The 18,747-nt window shown below is 41.9% G+C and overlaps 2 protein-coding genes across 8 annotated transcripts in view; one reads left to right on the top strand and one right to left on the bottom strand.

The window, feature by feature from the left end:
* The window catches only part of LOC128886171 (uncharacterized), a 31,728-nt gene extending 25,884 nt beyond the window's left edge, over positions 1-5,844 (bottom strand). For all 7 annotated transcript variants that reach the window (XR_008459766.1, XR_008459768.1, XR_008459771.1 and 4 more), the window contains exons 1-3: positions 5,211-5,844; positions 4,705-4,898; positions 3,952-4,059 (exon numbers count right to left, since the gene is read on the bottom strand). Coding sequence is in view for 1 of the 7 variants with exons in the window: in XM_054140816.1 (XP_053996791.1) it covers positions 3,952-4,059; positions 4,705-4,898; positions 5,211-5,447 (539 nt within the window). In the remaining 6 variants the exon portion in view is untranslated. The remainder of the gene's footprint in view (positions 1-3,951; positions 4,060-4,704; positions 4,899-5,210) is intronic.
* Positions 5,845-14,146: 8,302 nt separating this feature from the next.
* Positions 14,147-16,801, top strand: LOC128886173 (uncharacterized). The gene is made up of 4 exons (XM_054140817.1): positions 14,147-14,272; positions 15,179-15,362; positions 16,167-16,338; positions 16,515-16,801. Exons 1-4 carry the CDS (start codon positions 14,147-14,149, stop codon positions 16,666-16,668), a joined length of 636 nt encoding a protein of 211 aa, XP_053996792.1. The 3' UTR covers positions 16,669-16,801.
* The last annotated feature ends 1,946 nt before the right edge of the window (positions 16,802-18,747 follow it).

Raw genomic sequence — 18,747 nt, 5'->3', positions numbered from 1 at the left:
TATCCAAGAATTGAATTTAAAGATCTCCAGGACGGTGGGTTTAAAACCGCGCGAAACTCAATGCCATCCCCATGTAAAAGAGGAAGCGTAATCGAGGACTCGCAAGAAAATTGGTTTGGAAATAAGCAGAATTTTCTTCTCCTCAATTCTGTTCTTTTTTATCATCGTTGTCCGGCGATTTCATCATTTCACCGAGGAATGCTTGCGTAAAAATGGAGATTCGTCTTGAATATCTTGGCTAGCCGTAAAAACTCCGGGGGTGCTTTTACGCCGTCTCTTGTCCTTCCTTATTTCGAATCGAAAAGACTCGAGGAGATAGTAGCCGTGCGTTTCTTCGCCCTTCTGGTTTATTGCGAGTTCTGCTTCCCAGAGATACGGCGGTGAAAAACAATGCAGTTTCGTTATCAGAGCGTGGCTCGAAAACACCTGACCCGTGAACACGCGAGCATCCCCTGCGCTTTCTTTCAAATTTGTTCCGCTTCCATTCGAAGCAGATAAGATTATTTAAAATTGTCTCGTCGAATAACGATAGGTATCCGCAGCTTCTTGAACCCTGGGCCTATTTCAGGAACTTTACCTTTTCTCCACTTTTCCCTTTTCGTGCCTTTCAAACTCGTGTTTCTTATTTTTTGCTATGCGAACGTTACATTTCAGCTTTCCATCAAAATTAAATAACACCTGTTCTGTCTTCTATTATTAAAATATATATAGATATTTAATGTCATATTTCGTGCATCGTCCTGTACCTAAATTTTATTTCACACACGACACCTCGAATACGAGTTCCTTTCTGTTCCCACCGCTTCGCCCACAAATATTACATTCTTTCCTATCGAAATTAAATAACACCTGTTCTATCTTCTATTATTAAAATATGTATAGATATTAATTGTCATATTTCGTGCATCGTCCTGTACCTAAATTTTATTTCACACACGACACCTCGAATACGAGTTCCTTTCTGTTCCTACCGCTTCGCCCACAAACATTACATTCTAGCTTTTCTATCGAAACCGCCCAACAAATACAATTTCCCATTCGATTGTAGCGAGGGAAATTGCGAGGATCTCGAAACGTCCCAACAAAGTCGTTCCTTTCCACGGAAACGTATTAGTGCCCCGGCAACGTATCATTTATTCGTGGTCCTTGATAAACGATACGGCGAGGGCTCATGCGAATTTAATAACGCGTCGTTCGCGGCGAGAAAGTAAAATAAGCTGTTCCCATGATTTTTTCATGCCCGAGCCGTTCCATTCCCTCAAATTACCCGTGAGACCTCGCGCACGAACGGATTCCCAAGGAGGACAATGCATCCTGCGCGCTTCTCGTCGCGATAACAACTTCAACGGCAAAACAAAAGCTCATTTGCAATTTTTATTCTCCCCGGTAACGCGTCCCGCTGTTTCTCGCTACGGTCACCCGACGTTTTCTTCGCTCCCGTAGCGAGTCACAGTTTTCCTTTCATGAATCACCCCTCCCGCGAATTCGCTTCCGTCAGGAAAAGTTTAAAGAAGTTCACTCTCCGAAGCACGGAATGATAATTTAACCCCTGGTCCCGTTTTTTCGCGACGTTTCCTGCGCCCTGTAACCGATGCACGCTCGACAAACTATTCGAAACTGGAGGCCTGATGCTTGGGACGATTAGGTTGCATTAGAATTTGCAATATAATTAAGGTTTAAATTTCAAAGGTCGTAGTTTTTTTTTATGTTAAATAAACATTCATTATTCTTCTGTTTCTAATCGTGGTAAAATTAATTCTTTTAATTTTCTTAAATCGATGCGATGCTTATAGATATTTTCTAATAATCAATTTAATCCCCACACTTCAACCCTAAATATTCATCACCTCCCCCCCCCCCCCACCACCACCTACAAAATCGATTACCATCAGCTGTGAATACAAAGAAGAAAGCAAACAGCTGAAAATAACCCCAAGAACGGTTACAAAAACCAACCCTCGGTCGGCTGGCGTAACAACGTGCGATCTGACTCATGTATTAGGCGATTTTCCGGCGCTTACACGAGAAAACTCGGTTTCACGAACGTCTCCATTCAATTCCTCCACCCTCCGTAGCGAAAGGGTGTACGTAGACCCGTGTGACCGAGCGTAACCGTTCCCTCGAAAGTGAACCACGAAACTCCGAAAACCCTGAGAAAGAACGGGCTCCGTCGTTGCTAGTCCTAATACACATTCTCCCTCCAAAGTCGGTCTATTTTCTGCCTCGTAGCCGGCAAACCGCTCGGAAATTCCCCGACGACGAGGATATAGGACGTCGTCGACGCCGAGGACGACGACAATGCGCCGTCACGGGCCGCCCGCGGGCTCTCTTTTTTTATTCATACGTCCCTGGCTCGAGAGTTTATCCACCCACGAGATCGCGCGAGCACACACGCACACACGTATACGCGCAAATACGAGCGTGGAAGCCGACTGCACGCGCACACACGCGAGAAGGACCGACAGGCCTGGCGGAGAAGCGAGAAAGCTAAACCAAATTTGCTTTTCTACACGGTCTGTGTATCTACTCCAATTTGCGCCGCCTTGGACCGGCCGAAAAAAGGCCTGGCTCTTCTTTCTTCTATTTTCCTTTTTTTTCTTTTTTTCTTTTTTTTTTACCCAGTCGAAAGGAGGTCGCGCCGACGAAATTTCCAGCCGAGTCCTTTAGCGCGTTACGCCGCCGCGCGAACAATGCCCGAGCGGAGACCACGCCGAGCTGTGGATACCTTTTTGAACCCTGTCGGTGGTAGACTTATGGCGCCCGACTGGGGTATTTTTGGCTTTCGAGAAAGGGAGGCGAGATACGGAGAATCGGAGAGAAGCTTTACTGGTGTTTTGGGGAGGGTTGGAACGCGAGAATTTTCTTGTTTTCTTTATTCTAAATATTAGCTTCCGAAACGCAGCAACTACACCTGACAAGTTACTGGAAGTAACATATTTACGAATCTTAACCTTTAACTGCTCCGAAATATTCTGATCCTTATTAGAATCAGTCCTCGCAATTTTTATCTGACGAATGAAAAAGTTTCCCTATAGCTGGGGAAGGAAGTCTGAAAATATGTGTCAGAAGCCGTCTGATAAGATATCGTAAATTTGAAATATGTTTGCAAATATTTAACGGGGTAGTATATCAACCTAAAACCTCGAGGGGTTGAGCTCGACATTTTCGAAAAGATCCCTGCGGTGGGACGACGCCAATTTCAACCTCTACCCTTATCATTGCAATTCCAATTCCACGATCTTATCCTTTTTTAATTTAAAGCGTCCGTTGACAATGTCATGGAAGTGGAAACTGCTAAATAACCTGGATAATAAATATGAACATTCGTGTCACTTCGAGTCTTGCTTCTTTTAAACAATCTCAGGCAGTAACCAATGGTTAAAGTACATCTCTAGCCCTGGCTTATCCCCACCACGCTCGAGCCACGCCCACAGGCACTTTCTTTAGGCACTCAAGCTATACATTCATGGTCGGACATGTATGTCATAAAACTGTAGGATAATCGTACAATCAGATTGAGTTTTCTAACTCGGGACTTTTGGTGCCCCTTGAATTTCCTAACTCGAAACTTCTAATAGCCCTTTACTTTTATTTTATCTATTAACTTGTTGCTTAATATAGGGTTACATAATAAACAGGTTTGATCATTATCATTATGCATAACCTATAAATATGTATAGCCTGAACAAACATAATTTATTCGGTATAAAAATTTGAATTTTCAATTAAAGCCTCTTGTGTTACACAAAATATTAACTATAAATACCTGGAGATACGAAAGAAACAACTATTAAATAAAATGTGCTTGTTCAGACTATGCACGCAATAATGTTTAATTCTACTCGGACTTGTATGGCGAGGTAATACAATGGACACCAGAAGTTGGAATGCGGGGTGATTATCAGACGAGGATCAGTATAATACGAAAGTGGAGTTACTAAGGAAACTTACGTGAAGATCACATGCAAAATGTCACCGATGAGCCCGTTATGTCTCAAGGAATGCTCCGAAGTTTCGCAAATTGCCCTCAGCAGACACTCGTGACCCTGATATCCGTAGCTGCGCAGAAAGTCAGGGGCGGGAGGGGAGCAAAGTGAAAAATAAAATAAGACCGTCTCTGACCCACTATGACTTCTAGGTCAGCCGCTGTGTACCTATATCTGCCTCCGCATGTAACAGTTTCGTTTATCCAGCCTTTTTTTCTGTACGCGAACGTGAACACGAGGCAACGTAGTTGCAATTAAGAGAGTTGAAATGGTTATCGAAGCCGAAAAAAAAACGAGACTGTTGAACGGGAAGATTGTCTCCTGAGACGAAACAATGGTTGGATGACTTTGATGTATGATAAAAAGAACTTTAACACATTCGCGACCGTCTGAAGTGGATTCACGTCACCTAAAATTCTAATCCTGGTTTTTTTTATTTTATACACTACACGCTTACAACGTTCATATTTCTGCCAGTCACATTTATGTTATTCAATCGCGAATATGGATACGTAAATTCCAGAAATGCGAACGTTCCGTTATCCGACAATTCCCTTAATCGAGTAAGTCCTGTTTCCCCATCAGCGAGGATAATGATGGCTTTACTGTGTGAATATCGGAGTCAAAGGCTCGCTAACCACCGAAGATTCAACGTATCTAACAAAAGCGGCTGCCTAGACTGGATTCATAGAGGTTAATCATCCGTGAAGAATCTCACCTGATGAATTTGTTCTCCAACACCTGATAAACCGTGGACCTGTCCAGGCTTCTTCTCTCCCTTGTCTGTCTGCCCTCCCCCCAGAAATATTCCTCAGATACGTTGGTTGGCAGACTGTAGGAACCTTCGAAAAAGTTCGCTAAAGATATTGATTTGTAAGGGTCTTCCAAAGGTACTGCCAGTGCGAGGAACAGCTGAAAACAAAAATGATAAGCTTGTTAATTTGTAGTTAATTGTTGTTAGAAAAAATTGTACTCATTAGTTGACGACCAGGACAAGCTAATAATCTAGCGTGAATGATCAGAAAAAGAGAAGAGAAAAAAGACTGGCACTCGAGTCTTTTATTTATTACGATTTGTCTAGTTTCTGAACTTTAGTATGGATTGAAGAGATGTAATTATTAAATTCGCACTAAGAATACGATTCTAAAGAAACGAATAGTTTTCCGAGCAAAATCGTTGCTGCTATCTTGGCTATAAACGAGGAAAGCTCGAGTTCGCACTTACACCAAGAGCGCTCTCCTCTGGAAACGTCAAGGCTCTGATGGGACGATAAAGGACCTTCGCAAGCTCCGAATTCGGGGTTCTCGAACGGACAGTGCAGAGTATCAGTTCCAGATTGAACGTCAAAAGCCTATAAAAAAAAAAAAAAGAAAAGTTCGCCTCCCTCCAGAAACAGTAAACCACACACGTCCGCCGTAAAAAGGATTCGATAAAACACCGCTGAGAGCTTCGGACGCACATACGAAATCTCAAGGGTACTCGTCAAAGGTGTAAATGGAATAGCAAAGCTTCTAAGCTTCTAAGATAATTTTAAGATTCTAAGTAACGTTTCTGTCACGGAATACACTGTAAAATGACTAGAACACTGTGGAACACTATGTAGATGTATATCTGTTACAACGTGATTTGAAAAAACGATGGAACGTACAAAATTATTTGGAAATGCCTCGACATGCCTGAAAGCTGGACGAGCCTGGAAACTACAGAACGAAGGACTGATTTGAAACGGTGGTATCCATACTCGAGTACGTCTTTGCTATAGAAACCGGTTTCCCACTCGATGTTTGCGATTCTAGAGTGTCAAGTGATAGATACAGAGGAACCACTTCGGTGTTAAATGTTGGGTGATCGACCAGTTCGGTGGTTAAATGTGAAAATGAAAATAAATATTGGAGAACGTCAATTAGAATAGTTAGGATATTTTATTGAAGACATTTTAAGTTTAACGTAGATATTAGCCAGACGAAAGGTCATTGAGCACTGGAACGAGACTCGAGGTATAATTTTAAATTAATAGTGTCGAGGAGAGTTCATAAAATAATGATGTATTCAAAAATAAAACGGTTGTGAAATAAAATAGAACTCGCTAAGTTTTGTTATCCCTCTTCAAAAAAATAATACACATCGAAATAAGCCACAGACGTTTACCAATTTTCATTCTGAAAGACTATTCATCGACTATAGTGGTAATACTCTACACAAGAACAAGAGTTGAACAAACAATTATGTCAAAATTTTAATTTCACCAATTTTCCCCTAAAATATCAACGTCCGCGCTCTCCTGCGATAGTCCACTACTCACGGGGTGAGTTTCTTCAGGGGGTTGTTCGCGCGTAGCAGTTTATTATCGTGTTCGCGTCGTCAAGCGGACGCGCTTGCTCGTTCGCTGAGAACAGCTCGTTGGGTCGGCGTTTATTGATGTAAACGAGAAAGGGAATTAAAAACGGGAATAATCCTGGCAAAGTGGGCTCATTTACGTATGCATGGTTTAACCGAGGCCCGGCGTTTCGAACCACGACCACTCCTCTATCTCACTCCCCCTACCCTCGCCCCCGTCCGTCCCTCTTTCCGGTTTTTCCTATGCGAGGCAGCGTAGAATCGCTAAAGTTTTTTAATCACCGGCACCTCTCGTCCTCCGTGATATCTGACGCGTAGGATTGTAATTGCATTTCGAAACCATGGCCCTGGAATCCGTGGAAACGTTTTGGCCGATGGGTACTTCGACACCGCGACCGCGGAGAAAATCGAGAATTAAATTCCAACATCCAGTTGAAAGGCGCTAACTAAACTCTTCGACAAACGATGACGATGTATTTTATCGTCTATTATGATACATGTCAGGGGATGAGCAACCGTCTTCCCTGGCTTGAGACGAAAATATTCTTTGATTTTCAAGACAATTTTTTGAGGGAGACTTGGTTTTTTTTGGAAAGTTAACCAGAAAGGTTATTTATATATATACCACACTTCTATTTTTATGTTAATTCTAATTCTTCTAATTCAATACTTCATACATATATATAGATACTACTATGAATTAATTATTATTAACATAAAAATGGAAGTGTGGTTTGGGTAAGAATCAAAAAGAAAATTAGGATATCTATGTACAGAAAAATAAACAAGAAAAATTACGTTATATAATACCCATAGAAAGCGAGCACAAATATTTCCATTCAAAAAAATTGTCCAGAGTCTGATAGACGAATGAACAGAATTTTTTAATTAACTCACAATCTAAATTACCAGGAATAAACTCGAACCTAAATACTGTTCAATCCTGACGCATGGAGCGCACACGCCACACCACGAACGAGACATTCTTGCGTTCCCAAAGAAGGTCGACGATTTTTCCTTCCCAAGAACGAAGTGCCTATTTACCATAGACGCGTCAGTTACTTTTTACGGGTTCAGAACGTCGTCGATGTGGTGTCACTCCTTTCTCTTCTTCCTAAGTCAAGTTTCAGTGTTCACCAACTGTTTCGCTATTTCTGCCACGTCTATGGAGGCGTTTATGATACCCGTCATCCACTAAAATCGTCGTACTGCGACGAACTTCTTCTTTTTACGGACTGCCTCCACTTGTGAGTCGATACGTGTATCGTCGAGGCATTTTGCGCCACTGTGGAGATCTTCTGGTTCTGATGACGTATAATTCGATTCTTTTAAACAAGTTTGCTTTCTATCGAGTTAGCAGAAAATATGTTCTCTCCCCTTTCTATCTAGTTATCTTGCTGGCTTCCGTCTGAATAACTTAGAGAATTTCCCCTGTTTTACATTAAGCGTTATGCAGTGCCTCGAGCATTATATTTAGTCCATGTAGTATGTATATTGCGTGTAACATTCTCGACTACTAGGCTTTCGAGTCTTCGTTAAGGTAGATAATTTTAGGATATTCTATTAATTTTTGAATTTCCAGAAATAGTACACCTTGTATTTGTAACACTTTTTAATATCATTTTTAATTTAAACACGAGTTTTAGTTTTTACCAATGGTTAACATTCGAATTTAATCAAAACGGCAGCACTGTTGCACTGGTTCAATTTTATTTATTAAAAGTTTCCACGGCACTCAAACTTCCCTGTTGATAACTAAAATTGATGTTAACATTGTTATGTCTACACAGAGACATTTTGATAACGAACAGAACGATCAGTTAAAAAAGTGACATGTTACGAGGAGAACACACCGTAGATTCAATTTTAGTAGAATTTTAAAATAACAGTTGAACAGTATATGATACTTAAATTTGAATAATTATTTCTACAATTAAAGCAGTTAATTTTTATCCCCGATTATAGCTCAGTCCACGAAGAGATTAAATGAATTCCAGAACGCTGAATAACAAATGATGGATCAACTGGAAACACAGCCAAGAGGTCCGGATTTTTCTCCATTGAATTCGAAATCATTCCGCGAAATCCCTTTGCTAGAAGTGCGAACGCGTAACGAATCAATCCGTGAACAAAGACCGCCAGCTTCGAATTCACAGAAAAGATTACGCCTTGTAATTATTAAACGGAATGTGTGTCGCTGCGTCCCAAAGTGCAAAAATCGTTTCTATTCTTCGGAATTCCTCGAAAAACTTTTCGAAATCGTGAAAAACTTTTTTTCCAATATAACCTTTGACATCTATCGAACCGAGCATCGTTAACTGCAACGTTAACTGCTTTATCGTAGCATGGATACGAGACAGTAATTTCTAAGCTTCGTGAATTTATATTTAAATTCTCACAAATAAATGTCTTGTTCAATTATATATTTTTAATTATTAATAAATATGTGGTTCTTCCCAGGCACAATTTAAAAAAAAAAAATACAGATTGCATTGATTCAACAAAGCTCCAAATTTAAATATGATTCTTAAAATTGCAAGTATAAAATTCAAACTTTAAAACTAACATTTAAACTAACCATTCAAAAGAAAATATATTACCTCATGTGATCAATATAATTAGAAGCATCGCATTTAAATAAACATAAAATTACCTTCCCTTGCATGGTGCCTCTAATGATCTCTTTCCCTACGTTTCCAAACCTGCCTCGCTTTTTCTTTATTTCACATCCTTGTTATTTCCAGCTTCGAAAGTATGAACTCCGCGATAATTGCTCGTTCAATTTTATGCCGATTTCTGAGCTCTCCATCGTATTCAACCCGTCGAAGTGACGTTGGAAAGAAATTCCGCCTGCATAATCACGCAAAAACTCTCATCAATATCGCCGTCCCCTCCCCCCCCTCCCCCTCTTCGTCACCCTGCACCGCAAGAATAATTGAATTCGACGCTCGTTACGTGTCGATGAATTTCCAGGTGGATTTATTACGACATCAGGTTTCCAGGAGACCCTGCTCGATAACGCCATCCCAAAACGAGGACTCGCGGCTCCCCGTTAATAGCAGCAGAGCTGCTGGGTTTACGATAGAGACGTGACTCCGTCGGCGCTCTACAGATTCGGTCTCCCCCACGCATTTATCCATTTGCTACCCTGAAAAGCTCCGAAATGCTCCGCCTCTTAACGTTCTACCTTTCATATTCGTGTACGTGTATGATTTTCGGAAATTATTGCATGTTACGACAATTTGAACCGAAAGGATTTATCTGTACTCGTGAATAGCGATTCGAGGAGTTCCTTTTTAACAACAAATGGGTGGGTAGAAATGTTTGTAATGTCTAGTGTGTCAAGATGAAGCTTCGAGGGAGGAGAGAAAAAATTGTCACGGTGTGAAATTTATTTTGTATAAGTACTTTGCCTTGTCTTTTTTCTAATTAAATTCTATTTCGTCGTAAGTTAATAACAGCATTACCAAGAAATCTGGCGTCGTAGCGAGAAAATCTCAGACATCAGCTTTATTTCCAGCCATCCAAGTGGCGTCTCCCCTCGACACGATATTCGTGAAACGCTGTGTCTCGCGGAAAACTCCTCCTTCCTGCCGTGGAAAAATGCGGGCGACCCTTGCGCAGAATTTACAAGGGAAGCCTTCGCGCGAAGGGTTGCGTTGCAAAATCGCCAAGTGTGCACAGAGAAAGGGAGGGAAAATTGTCCAAACTTTTTCTCGCCGTTCTCCCTTCCCCGTACACCGTTTCCGGGAATTTCACGGAGAACCGATCGTTCTTCGACAGGTTTTCAGATTTCCTCCGAAATTCTTCGCAGGCGTCAAATAATAGTCGGAGTTTTCGTTTCAAAGAACTTCGCGAGCTTGTATATATAGGAAGTTACTTAATGGAGGGAACTTCGAAGAGAGTTTCTATTCGGGTGCCAGCGCTAGAAATTTAGACAGCGTTCCTGACTAACTCGTTTTACAAACTTTGCCGCTGAGAACGCTGACCCATCGATTTCAGGTTAATTTCCCATTAAATTACGATGATTGTTGTAATATCTTTTGTAAAGTAAGAAGACTCTACTTTATGTCACGAAAGATGATTCATTTGGATAAGACTTGGATAAGACTCAAGCCTTGTATTTTTTACTATATTTCCTATAACATTTTTCAATGCAAATTTTACTAATTACAGTTCAAACTGTATACATTCATGTATCGAAATTTGAAATTTCCGCATGATCCAATTTCAATGTAAAAGATTCCCAAATATTAAAATTTTGAGTCTGTGTTTCTGGGGACCGAAGTAATTAATGTAGCAATGAATTTTCAACTTTTTCGTTCTTTGCTCTCGTACTGGAAGCCTTTGCTTCATTCGAAAGGACAGTAAAAAATGTCGAGTTCAACATATCGTTCGACTTTCGTCCTGTTTCACGGTAGGTACGAAGTTCCTGGTGGTCTGTAATTTCCATCCAGCGAGGACTATTCTAATTTTAATGATAGAGACGCGTAGATCCCGGGGCACATCCTCGAGGATAGTAAAAAATCTGTTCCAAAGCGCGCCAGCTCGAAATTCCGCGCGGAAGCCCGACGTTCCCGGATCTATCGCAATTTTTTCCAATTAAATACCCGTTGAAATATTTCCTTGCCGTTGTCGAGGAATTATTAAATATTTAACAATATTCAAATTTACGGATATTCACACTCCCCCTTTTTATTTAAACAAAAAGTATACTACAAGAATGAATCATGATATTAAGAATTATTTTTAATTTATTATTGGATTATCAATATATTAGCAATTATATGCCTCAAACATTTTGTTTAGAAAAGGATTATTAGAAATTAGATTAAATATAGAAATATTCGAATAAAACGAATTCATCCAGTACCATACTGTAACAGTGGTTCAGACGTCGCTGTATAAACCAAAGGTAACGTTGCGAGAATTTCTCAAGGTTCACTCGTCCGTACGAGAAAAGAACTTCAGAATTTCTGGTTTCGACGTCATTTTCGCTGCTGCGCGATGTTCGTACAATATTTAAGCGCCACGCTCCTCGCTCGAGGAGGAAACTCGTGAAATAAGTCAGCGAACTCGGACGATAACAATTTGCGATTCGAAACGACGCTCAAGTGTTTCCGATCGGCGATTATGGTATCTGGGAATCGCGGCCATATTCCGCCGATTTATCGTCCGACTCGCGCGGTCCAAGCCCGTTCACAGATCACAGAAATGGGGAAAATTTGATTCGAATAATGGACGACGAACGAAAGTCTCCAGTTCATTCGATTAAACTGAAATTCAAGGGTCTGTTCTCTAAAAGCTTCGCGCCAATTAATTTCTAGCGAAAGTTTTCCATTCCTAACGTGTGTTCTTAATTTATAGGTAAGAGAAATGTACATTTGATAAGGCAAACCCGACCTATCCAAACCTGTGAATAAGTTTTTTAACCTTGGTTTTTTAACCCTTCTTTCAATTTCTTAATGTCTAATTTTTATTCAGTATCTGACGGAGATTCAAAATAAATTATTACACGGGAAGAAAGTAACGCGGCATTTTTTCGACTTCCCCGGCCCAGATGGGAATAAATTGTCGCTGAAATGAACCGGACTCGCAGCTGGAACCGTGAAAGCGTTTGTCCGACTGAAAAACGATGAATGAACCGCAGAAGTCGGCAGAGGAAATGTGACCAGGGTGCGAAAGGAGTTCCTGCGATGCTCGCAGCCACCGAGGGAAAGAAATGAAATTCTCCGAATTGCGAAATAAATCGGTTACTTGGCTGGAAACGTGGCTGGTAACATGGCTTAGAAATGAGCCGACAGTCACAGACGATTGCACTTGTAAAATTGGTATTACTAGATATACTTGTCAGCAGAGTTATACTTGCTGTCATACTTGTCTTCATAGCTGTACTTTGCTTAGTTGTCATTACTTGACATTGTATAATTATCCTTGTCACAATGTATACCCCATTTATCTCATACATCACTTGTCACCGTGTGTAAACTACTCGTCATTACAATCACCCTGACGCATCATTATCATTGTCACTCGTACTCGCAACAACCATCACCATCATCATAAAATGAGACAGTTCCAACCAAAATATTTCAACACGTTTCATACCACATTCCACGCATTTCTCCCCACGTGCTCGCGCTATTAATATGCACGCACGTTTCACCCGCGCGTACGAATGCATTTACTTCCCCCAGGCCTAAATGGGATACCTTTTCCGCGTACCTCGCGCGTCCGCGAACGTCCGCGAGCGTACAGTCATCAGGGAGCAACGCAGGATTCGAAATTACAATTCTAGACGATCGACGTGCACTCCAGGCGAATCGTAACGATAACGCAAGAATCGTCTGCTCGACGCGAATCGCATACCCGAAGCGGATTCTTTCCCCTCCTAGGACCATCTCCTCGTTCTCTCGCGGCTTCCAACCGACATCACGAGGGAATCAACCCTCTGATTCGACGCGAGGATGTCTTCGACTGGTCGAAGACAGCCACGAGACTTCGAATTTTCACGATAATCCCCCTCTTGCCATCCCTCGGACCGATTACTCGCGAAAACTCCCCGCGATATCGGTCTCTCGTTCGAATCAATCCCCAGGGTGCCGCTTCGCGGAGCTCCGGATATATATTCCTCTCTTGGTGTCTCTCCAGCCCGTTGTTAAGGAGATTTATGATCGCACCGGACGTTCTGGAACGCGCGAGGCCGACCGTAATACGAAAATAATGCAAATGTCGCGCGAACGCGACGATACGATTGGGGGACGCCTAAGGAGTCGCGGCGTCTGCGCGAGAACCCCATGGAGGATCTCTGGGATCGATTCGAAAAAGATTTCTAGAATTATAGCTCTTTACACTTTGCTTATCCGGGTTGGGGAAAATTGCGACTGGGCTTGAATCGAGCAGATTTGTTTCCTCTTTTTAGCTGGTAGAATGTTCTCTATTATAAGTTGAACGAGTGTGCAGAAAGTTAAATTTAACACTCAACCTACCACGACTAATCGAATAACCGTTTTCAAACATTCGCATACAGTTCTTGTATAGAATATATAAATTATATGGAATTCTTTCATGGATTACTAAATTTATCGTCACGTGAAATATTTTTACATTCAATTGAAAAAAGTGTTTTTAAGACTAGTCAGCCTACAGAGCATCCTGCACTACCGACGCTGGGCCCTACCTGATCAACAGTGTACTCTTCCTTATCGACCTCAGAGAGCGAGTCCCGAAACTAACCGATTAAACTGGGTAATGTAGACTTCTGCGACTATTAACAAAGTATTCTACGTTATCGACAAAGCAACTTGCACTATCGAGGTACAACAGAAAATTCCTGATCCTGAATACCGAGCAATTGAAATAAACACCTAAATATTATTCCATTGAATTTAAATTTAAATTTGCACCCATTCCGCTCGCATGTTCGCCTCTTTAATCCACAAAAAAAAAACCTGTTTCACTTCCAGCCCATTAATTGCGCGCGTGTTGAACCGCATTAATTGCAGCGGCCGTTCTAAAAATTTACGATCCGCGGAACTGCAGCTCGGCGAGTTCATGAATGGAAACTGATCGCCGCATTAATTTCACCGAAGGCAGCCTGGACAGTGACTGCAGTTTGAATGCAACCTGTCCGTCTCGTGCGAGGAGAATCCCAATGTTTAACGGGAACCGCGTTCGAAACGGGTTCATTATTCGCTCAACTCGCGATAACGAACTAATTGCCAGCTATTAACGACTCTTTGTCTCGGCAACTGTCTGACAACGTTCGTTTCATAACCTCGGAAAGTCTGACGAGCGTCTGGCGTTCAACTCGAGCGTTCGTCATGCGGATCACGATTGTTGTCTCGGTTTTGCTCGCGTTTTACAATCTCTCGAGTGCTTTGGAGAGGCGCAAGAGGTACCTGGTCTTCCCTAGACCGGGAGGCAGTGGAGCACCGACGAAAGTACAGGTACTCGCGGAGTGATGCGCATTCGATGCTGTTTCAGTTTCATGGAGACTGCTAATTGAAAGTTTCGCGATAAGTAGGTTACCCGAGTCCAGTGAAACGAGCTAATCAACTCGATTGTGGGAAAATCTATGGAGCGGTTAAATCAGTTTAGTTAATGGAAGAATATTTATATTACTTTTAATGATTTCGATTGAATGTAGGTGTCAGGAATAATTCAAGAATTGCCAGAACTTGAGCTTGATTCTGGTCATAACGTACTTTTGGGTGCTTCGGCTATACGTACATTTAAATATAAAATTGCTAATTCAATTACTAGAAACTTGCATATTATTGACTTACAAGAACAGCAAATTTACATTGAATTATTTAAAAATATTTTAAACTAAATATACACAAATATTCGCAAATAAAATTCAAATGGCACGTACAGTACTTGCAAAATCAGGTTCAGAGTTCTTTTAAATAAATTTGTCACCAGACTACCTAAATAAGTTTACGACACAATTGGAAGAAAAATCTGAGAGCAAAATTTAATTACCCGCCTCATTCAGGTTACCGCCTCTCCATCGTTTCCCATAATCGACGTTTAAAGATAATTCTAAAATTCTCAGTTGCCCCAAATGATCTGGTTGCCGCTCGCGGAAGGGTTTCACGACCGAAACACCAGCGCCCGTAGAGCAAATTGGGCAACTTTGCGCGTCGACGCGATTGTCATGCAAACTCTCCGGTATATCGAGCACTACGTGCACACGGAAGTCACGAATTTCGCCTCCCACGCCTATATTTCCCGATCTAATTTCGCCGCATAGTGAACGTCAGTCGCGAAACGATCCTGGCAGCCGGGACTCGATTGGCGGTTATTATAAACGATCGATGACACCTTCGTGTATTTGAAAACCGTTCCAGTTAATCCTCGGCCTCGGTATACCCATGGAAGTCGACGTCAGCCTGATTATCGGATATGTGATGAAATTTAATTACGCCCTGCCCTACAACGCTTCCTACTTGACGGATCCATATGTTCGCTATGACAGATCGATCAGCGACGGCGTCGAGGTCGATGAGAATGACGACCCCACGCTGGACCAAGGTACGCGAGAACCTCGTATTCACAGTGACGCGCTTCCGGCACTTTTTCGACGCTTTCTCTGGCTTCACCTGCGCTTTATTCGTCGGATTTCGCATGACCATTTCAAGGGAGCGTTAACAGAAATTGAATCAAAATAAAAAATAAACACATTTCTAAATATGTCGAATTCTGACAATAAGAACTGTATCTTCGATATATCCCAGATTACCCATTTCTACTTGTTCCACCCAGTATAGATAGCTTTCCAATATTTGCAAACTACAAGCAGATGATTCTACGTGTAAAAATGGATCAAAATCATGCAAGACATTTTTTACTACAAGGCTTTGTTCTCGAGTAAATTGATCCTGTTTTCTTAGAAACGAAACCCTGTACTGAAAACAGTTATTCCGCGAATTCGACTTATTTTTGCACGTAGATTCGTTTGATCCTTGGTTGAAATAATCGCGGGGCAGCCTGAACGCACCGAAACGAATTTTTTGGAGGGGGTCGTGACTAGACGAAATAAATTATTGCAGGAACGGATCCCAGTGTAAGAGCTCGATTCTTCTAAATCCGCGCGAGTATTTCTCGGGGCGCGGGGTCCAGGGATGGGAGCTCAGTGCCGGGATAAGAAGGAAATCCTCTTCCTTTACATATTAACAAGGCTACTTTTGTTGCGTGTCTTATAACGCCCCCAGTAGAGAGCACAATGCCCTGAAAGCGGCTCTCCCTTTATCCGTTGATTCTCTCCTTCGTTTCGATCCTGTTAATCGTTTCTCTCCTCCTGTATCGAGCTGGATTCTTACCTGTGTTCTTTACTAGAAGGCGAGGAGCGACTCATCTCCAGATGGGAAATTTACGAAATCCTGGAATCGGTTCTTGGCGATTCACGATCGGGCAAAGCCTGCCTTCTGAGGGCAATCTGCGAAGCTTCCGCGGTACCTTTCAGCAAAGTTCATGGCCTTAGCGCTCAGTTCCTTCATCTTCTTCTCGCGTGAGTATGGATCGCGTTGTGCAGAGAAGGTATTCGTCGAGATAAAATAACGAAACAGGAAGAAGGAAAAGTTGAAAATGATCGAACGCACTGCATCGAGAGTATTCTACATTCTTCGTAAAGAATATTCACGGTATAGTTTTTGGAAAAATAGGGTAATTTCGTTTGGATTTCAGCCCGTCGACCACTTCGGACCCTTTCAGAACTGACTTTGATCGAGTATATCGCGCAGCTGAAATCATGGGACGACAAGCAACCAGGAGCTGCGACAGTTTATTTCCGGAATGCTCGGAGAGCCACTTGGAGTACTTCACCGAAGTATGTGAATGATCATTTGCTTCGTTATCTGTAAGGCTTCTCCATAGCGCCCACATGTTACATCGAGGGAACAGTTTAATACTAATCGAAATGGCCGCCAGTCACCCTGATTGCATTCGCTGTTAAAGGGTTAAGCTACAGTCGAACTCTTGGTGTTTTTACTTTCAATGTTTCAATTCATACATAATGCACCTGTCATGGTTCTTTTATTTATAATATTCTTTAAAATAAAAGTAACTGTTTAACTGATTTACTAATTGTTTAATTCACGCGTAACTGTTATTCATTCATTGAACGAAAATGAATAATATTTTAAGAAAATAAACCAAAATGAAATTTGACATTGTTGCGCAATATCTATCAACGTGTCAACGATATTATCGTGTTACATTGATAAGCAATGAATTTATGAATATTTATAAGTTTATAACCCATTTCAGCGGTCACTCTCGCGTTGCAATATTAAAAGCAGCTTGAAAATTGTAACAACTCGTGCATTATGAGCAAGGTAATGTATGAACAATGAAATCTATTAGCAGACAAAAATATTTAAATTTACAATAAATCCTCGTTTCGTTCCCCTCACTCAAATAAAACCTCCCCCGAGCGACAGTAAAACAAAAGAAAAAGACAAGAAATCCGATACTTATCCCCCAAATTAAAAATCGAACCCGAAAAAATCAACCTTACACGTGTTACTACTCCCAACGAAAAATAGACAAAAATCGCCGTGACTATAGATTCCAGTGCCGTAACAGCAGCAGCGCGTTGAAGAAAAAGAAGGGGGGGCAAGTGGAAAAAAAGAACGAGTAGAAAGTCCCACGGGAAGCTGCGGCTGAAACGGAACACTGTATCGAAACTCGAGGGGGGTAATTTATGTGTCCCGATGTCGTACGATATTAGAAATATCAAGAGAAGAAAGGACGCTCGGTTCGCGAAGCAGGGCGCGGGTGGTGCGCTTGGGGGATGAAAGTGGCGAGGGCGAACGGGACCTCGCGGCGAAACGTGACGCAGTTATCCGGCGTTATTGGCAGTTCTCTCGTTCAATAACAGGTACACGTAAAAGAGAAAATACTCCGGTTGAAATTTATAGTGGGCGCGGAGCGAGAGCGGAGAGAGCAGGGGAAAAAATGGCCCGTGACGCCAGTGACCGAGAGAAACCGCCTGCGAGGACGGAGAGGGGGCGAAAGGAAGAACGGTTTTCCAGGGCAAAGCCATTCGTGGTAATTAACACGGCCCGACAATATACGATTTTGCTTCCGCGTCGTTACAACGCCACCGAGGCCGAAACCTTTGAGCACCGCGAGCTCCGCGTCTCTCTCCACCGCCTTTTCTAACACTCCCTGTCATCGTCCCTCTTGCTATCACGGGGTAATTGACGATGACTCCCAACAACGCGTGCAAGTTTCGACTTTGACACTTGGCAGGGGTTAAAAAAATTTGTCGTACGAGTTCTCCATCGAGTTGTTCACTTGGTGCGGTTGACGGATTACTTAACCCTCTATGGGATCATGTAACTTTCAGGTCACGTATAATATATCGATGTTTTACCAAGAAATTTATTTATTTCACATGACTCATATGTCCTAATTAATATTCAATGTTTGTAGATATGTTTGTAAAGATTTTATTTTGCATAAAGATCTAATAATCAGCGATTCAGCCACTTTTCGCTGAAACAAATTTTTTTCCTTCAAAGAAGTTTCCCATCGAACACTTCCGCGCTATCGATTCCCTGTCCATCACTTTCGTACGCGAATTTGAATATTTAACCAGAAATTGAACGGAGAGGGAAAGCAACGAGCCAACGCACCCTCGTTCTACTTACTGTTCGCCGATGATACAGCGTTATGTATTTTCCCGAAATTATGATTGTAACGCGCATATATCAAACCGTTAGCTGCAAAGCCGTAAATTTTGTCGAGAATGACGGGGTCGAAAGTTAAAAAGAAGCAAAAAAAGGGAGAGAGAAACAAAAAAAAAAGCAAAGTTTTCCGTCGCGTACATTTGACAGGAAACTGAAAAATTCCAAACTCTCGCTGAGCGTTAACCTCGCTCGAAACTGCGAGTCGAGCGAGTTCTTCTTTGCCA

The sequence above is a fragment of the Hylaeus anthracinus genome, unplaced genomic scaffold, assembly GCF_026225885.1.
Source record: "Hylaeus anthracinus isolate JK02 unplaced genomic scaffold, UHH_iyHylAnth1.0_haploid 11982, whole genome shotgun sequence".
Lineage (NCBI taxonomy): Eukaryota > Metazoa > Arthropoda > Insecta > Hymenoptera > Colletidae > Hylaeus > Hylaeus anthracinus.
This window is presented reverse-complemented; position numbering and strand designations above follow the sequence as displayed.

Excerpts from the sequence above, each read along its gene's own strand:
- LOC128886173 (XM_054140817.1), top strand. The coding sequence starts at position 14,147 with ATGCGGATCACGATTGTTGTCTCGGTTTTGCTCGCGTTTTACAATCTC. Across the intron at positions 15,363-16,166 it reads CGACCCCACGCTGGACCAAG|AAGGCGAGGAGCGACTCATC; the intron begins GTACGCGAGAAC and ends GTTCTTTACTAG. Across the intron at positions 16,339-16,514 it reads TTCCTTCATCTTCTTCTCGC|CCCGTCGACCACTTCGGACC; the intron begins GTGAGTATGGAT and ends TTTGGATTTCAG.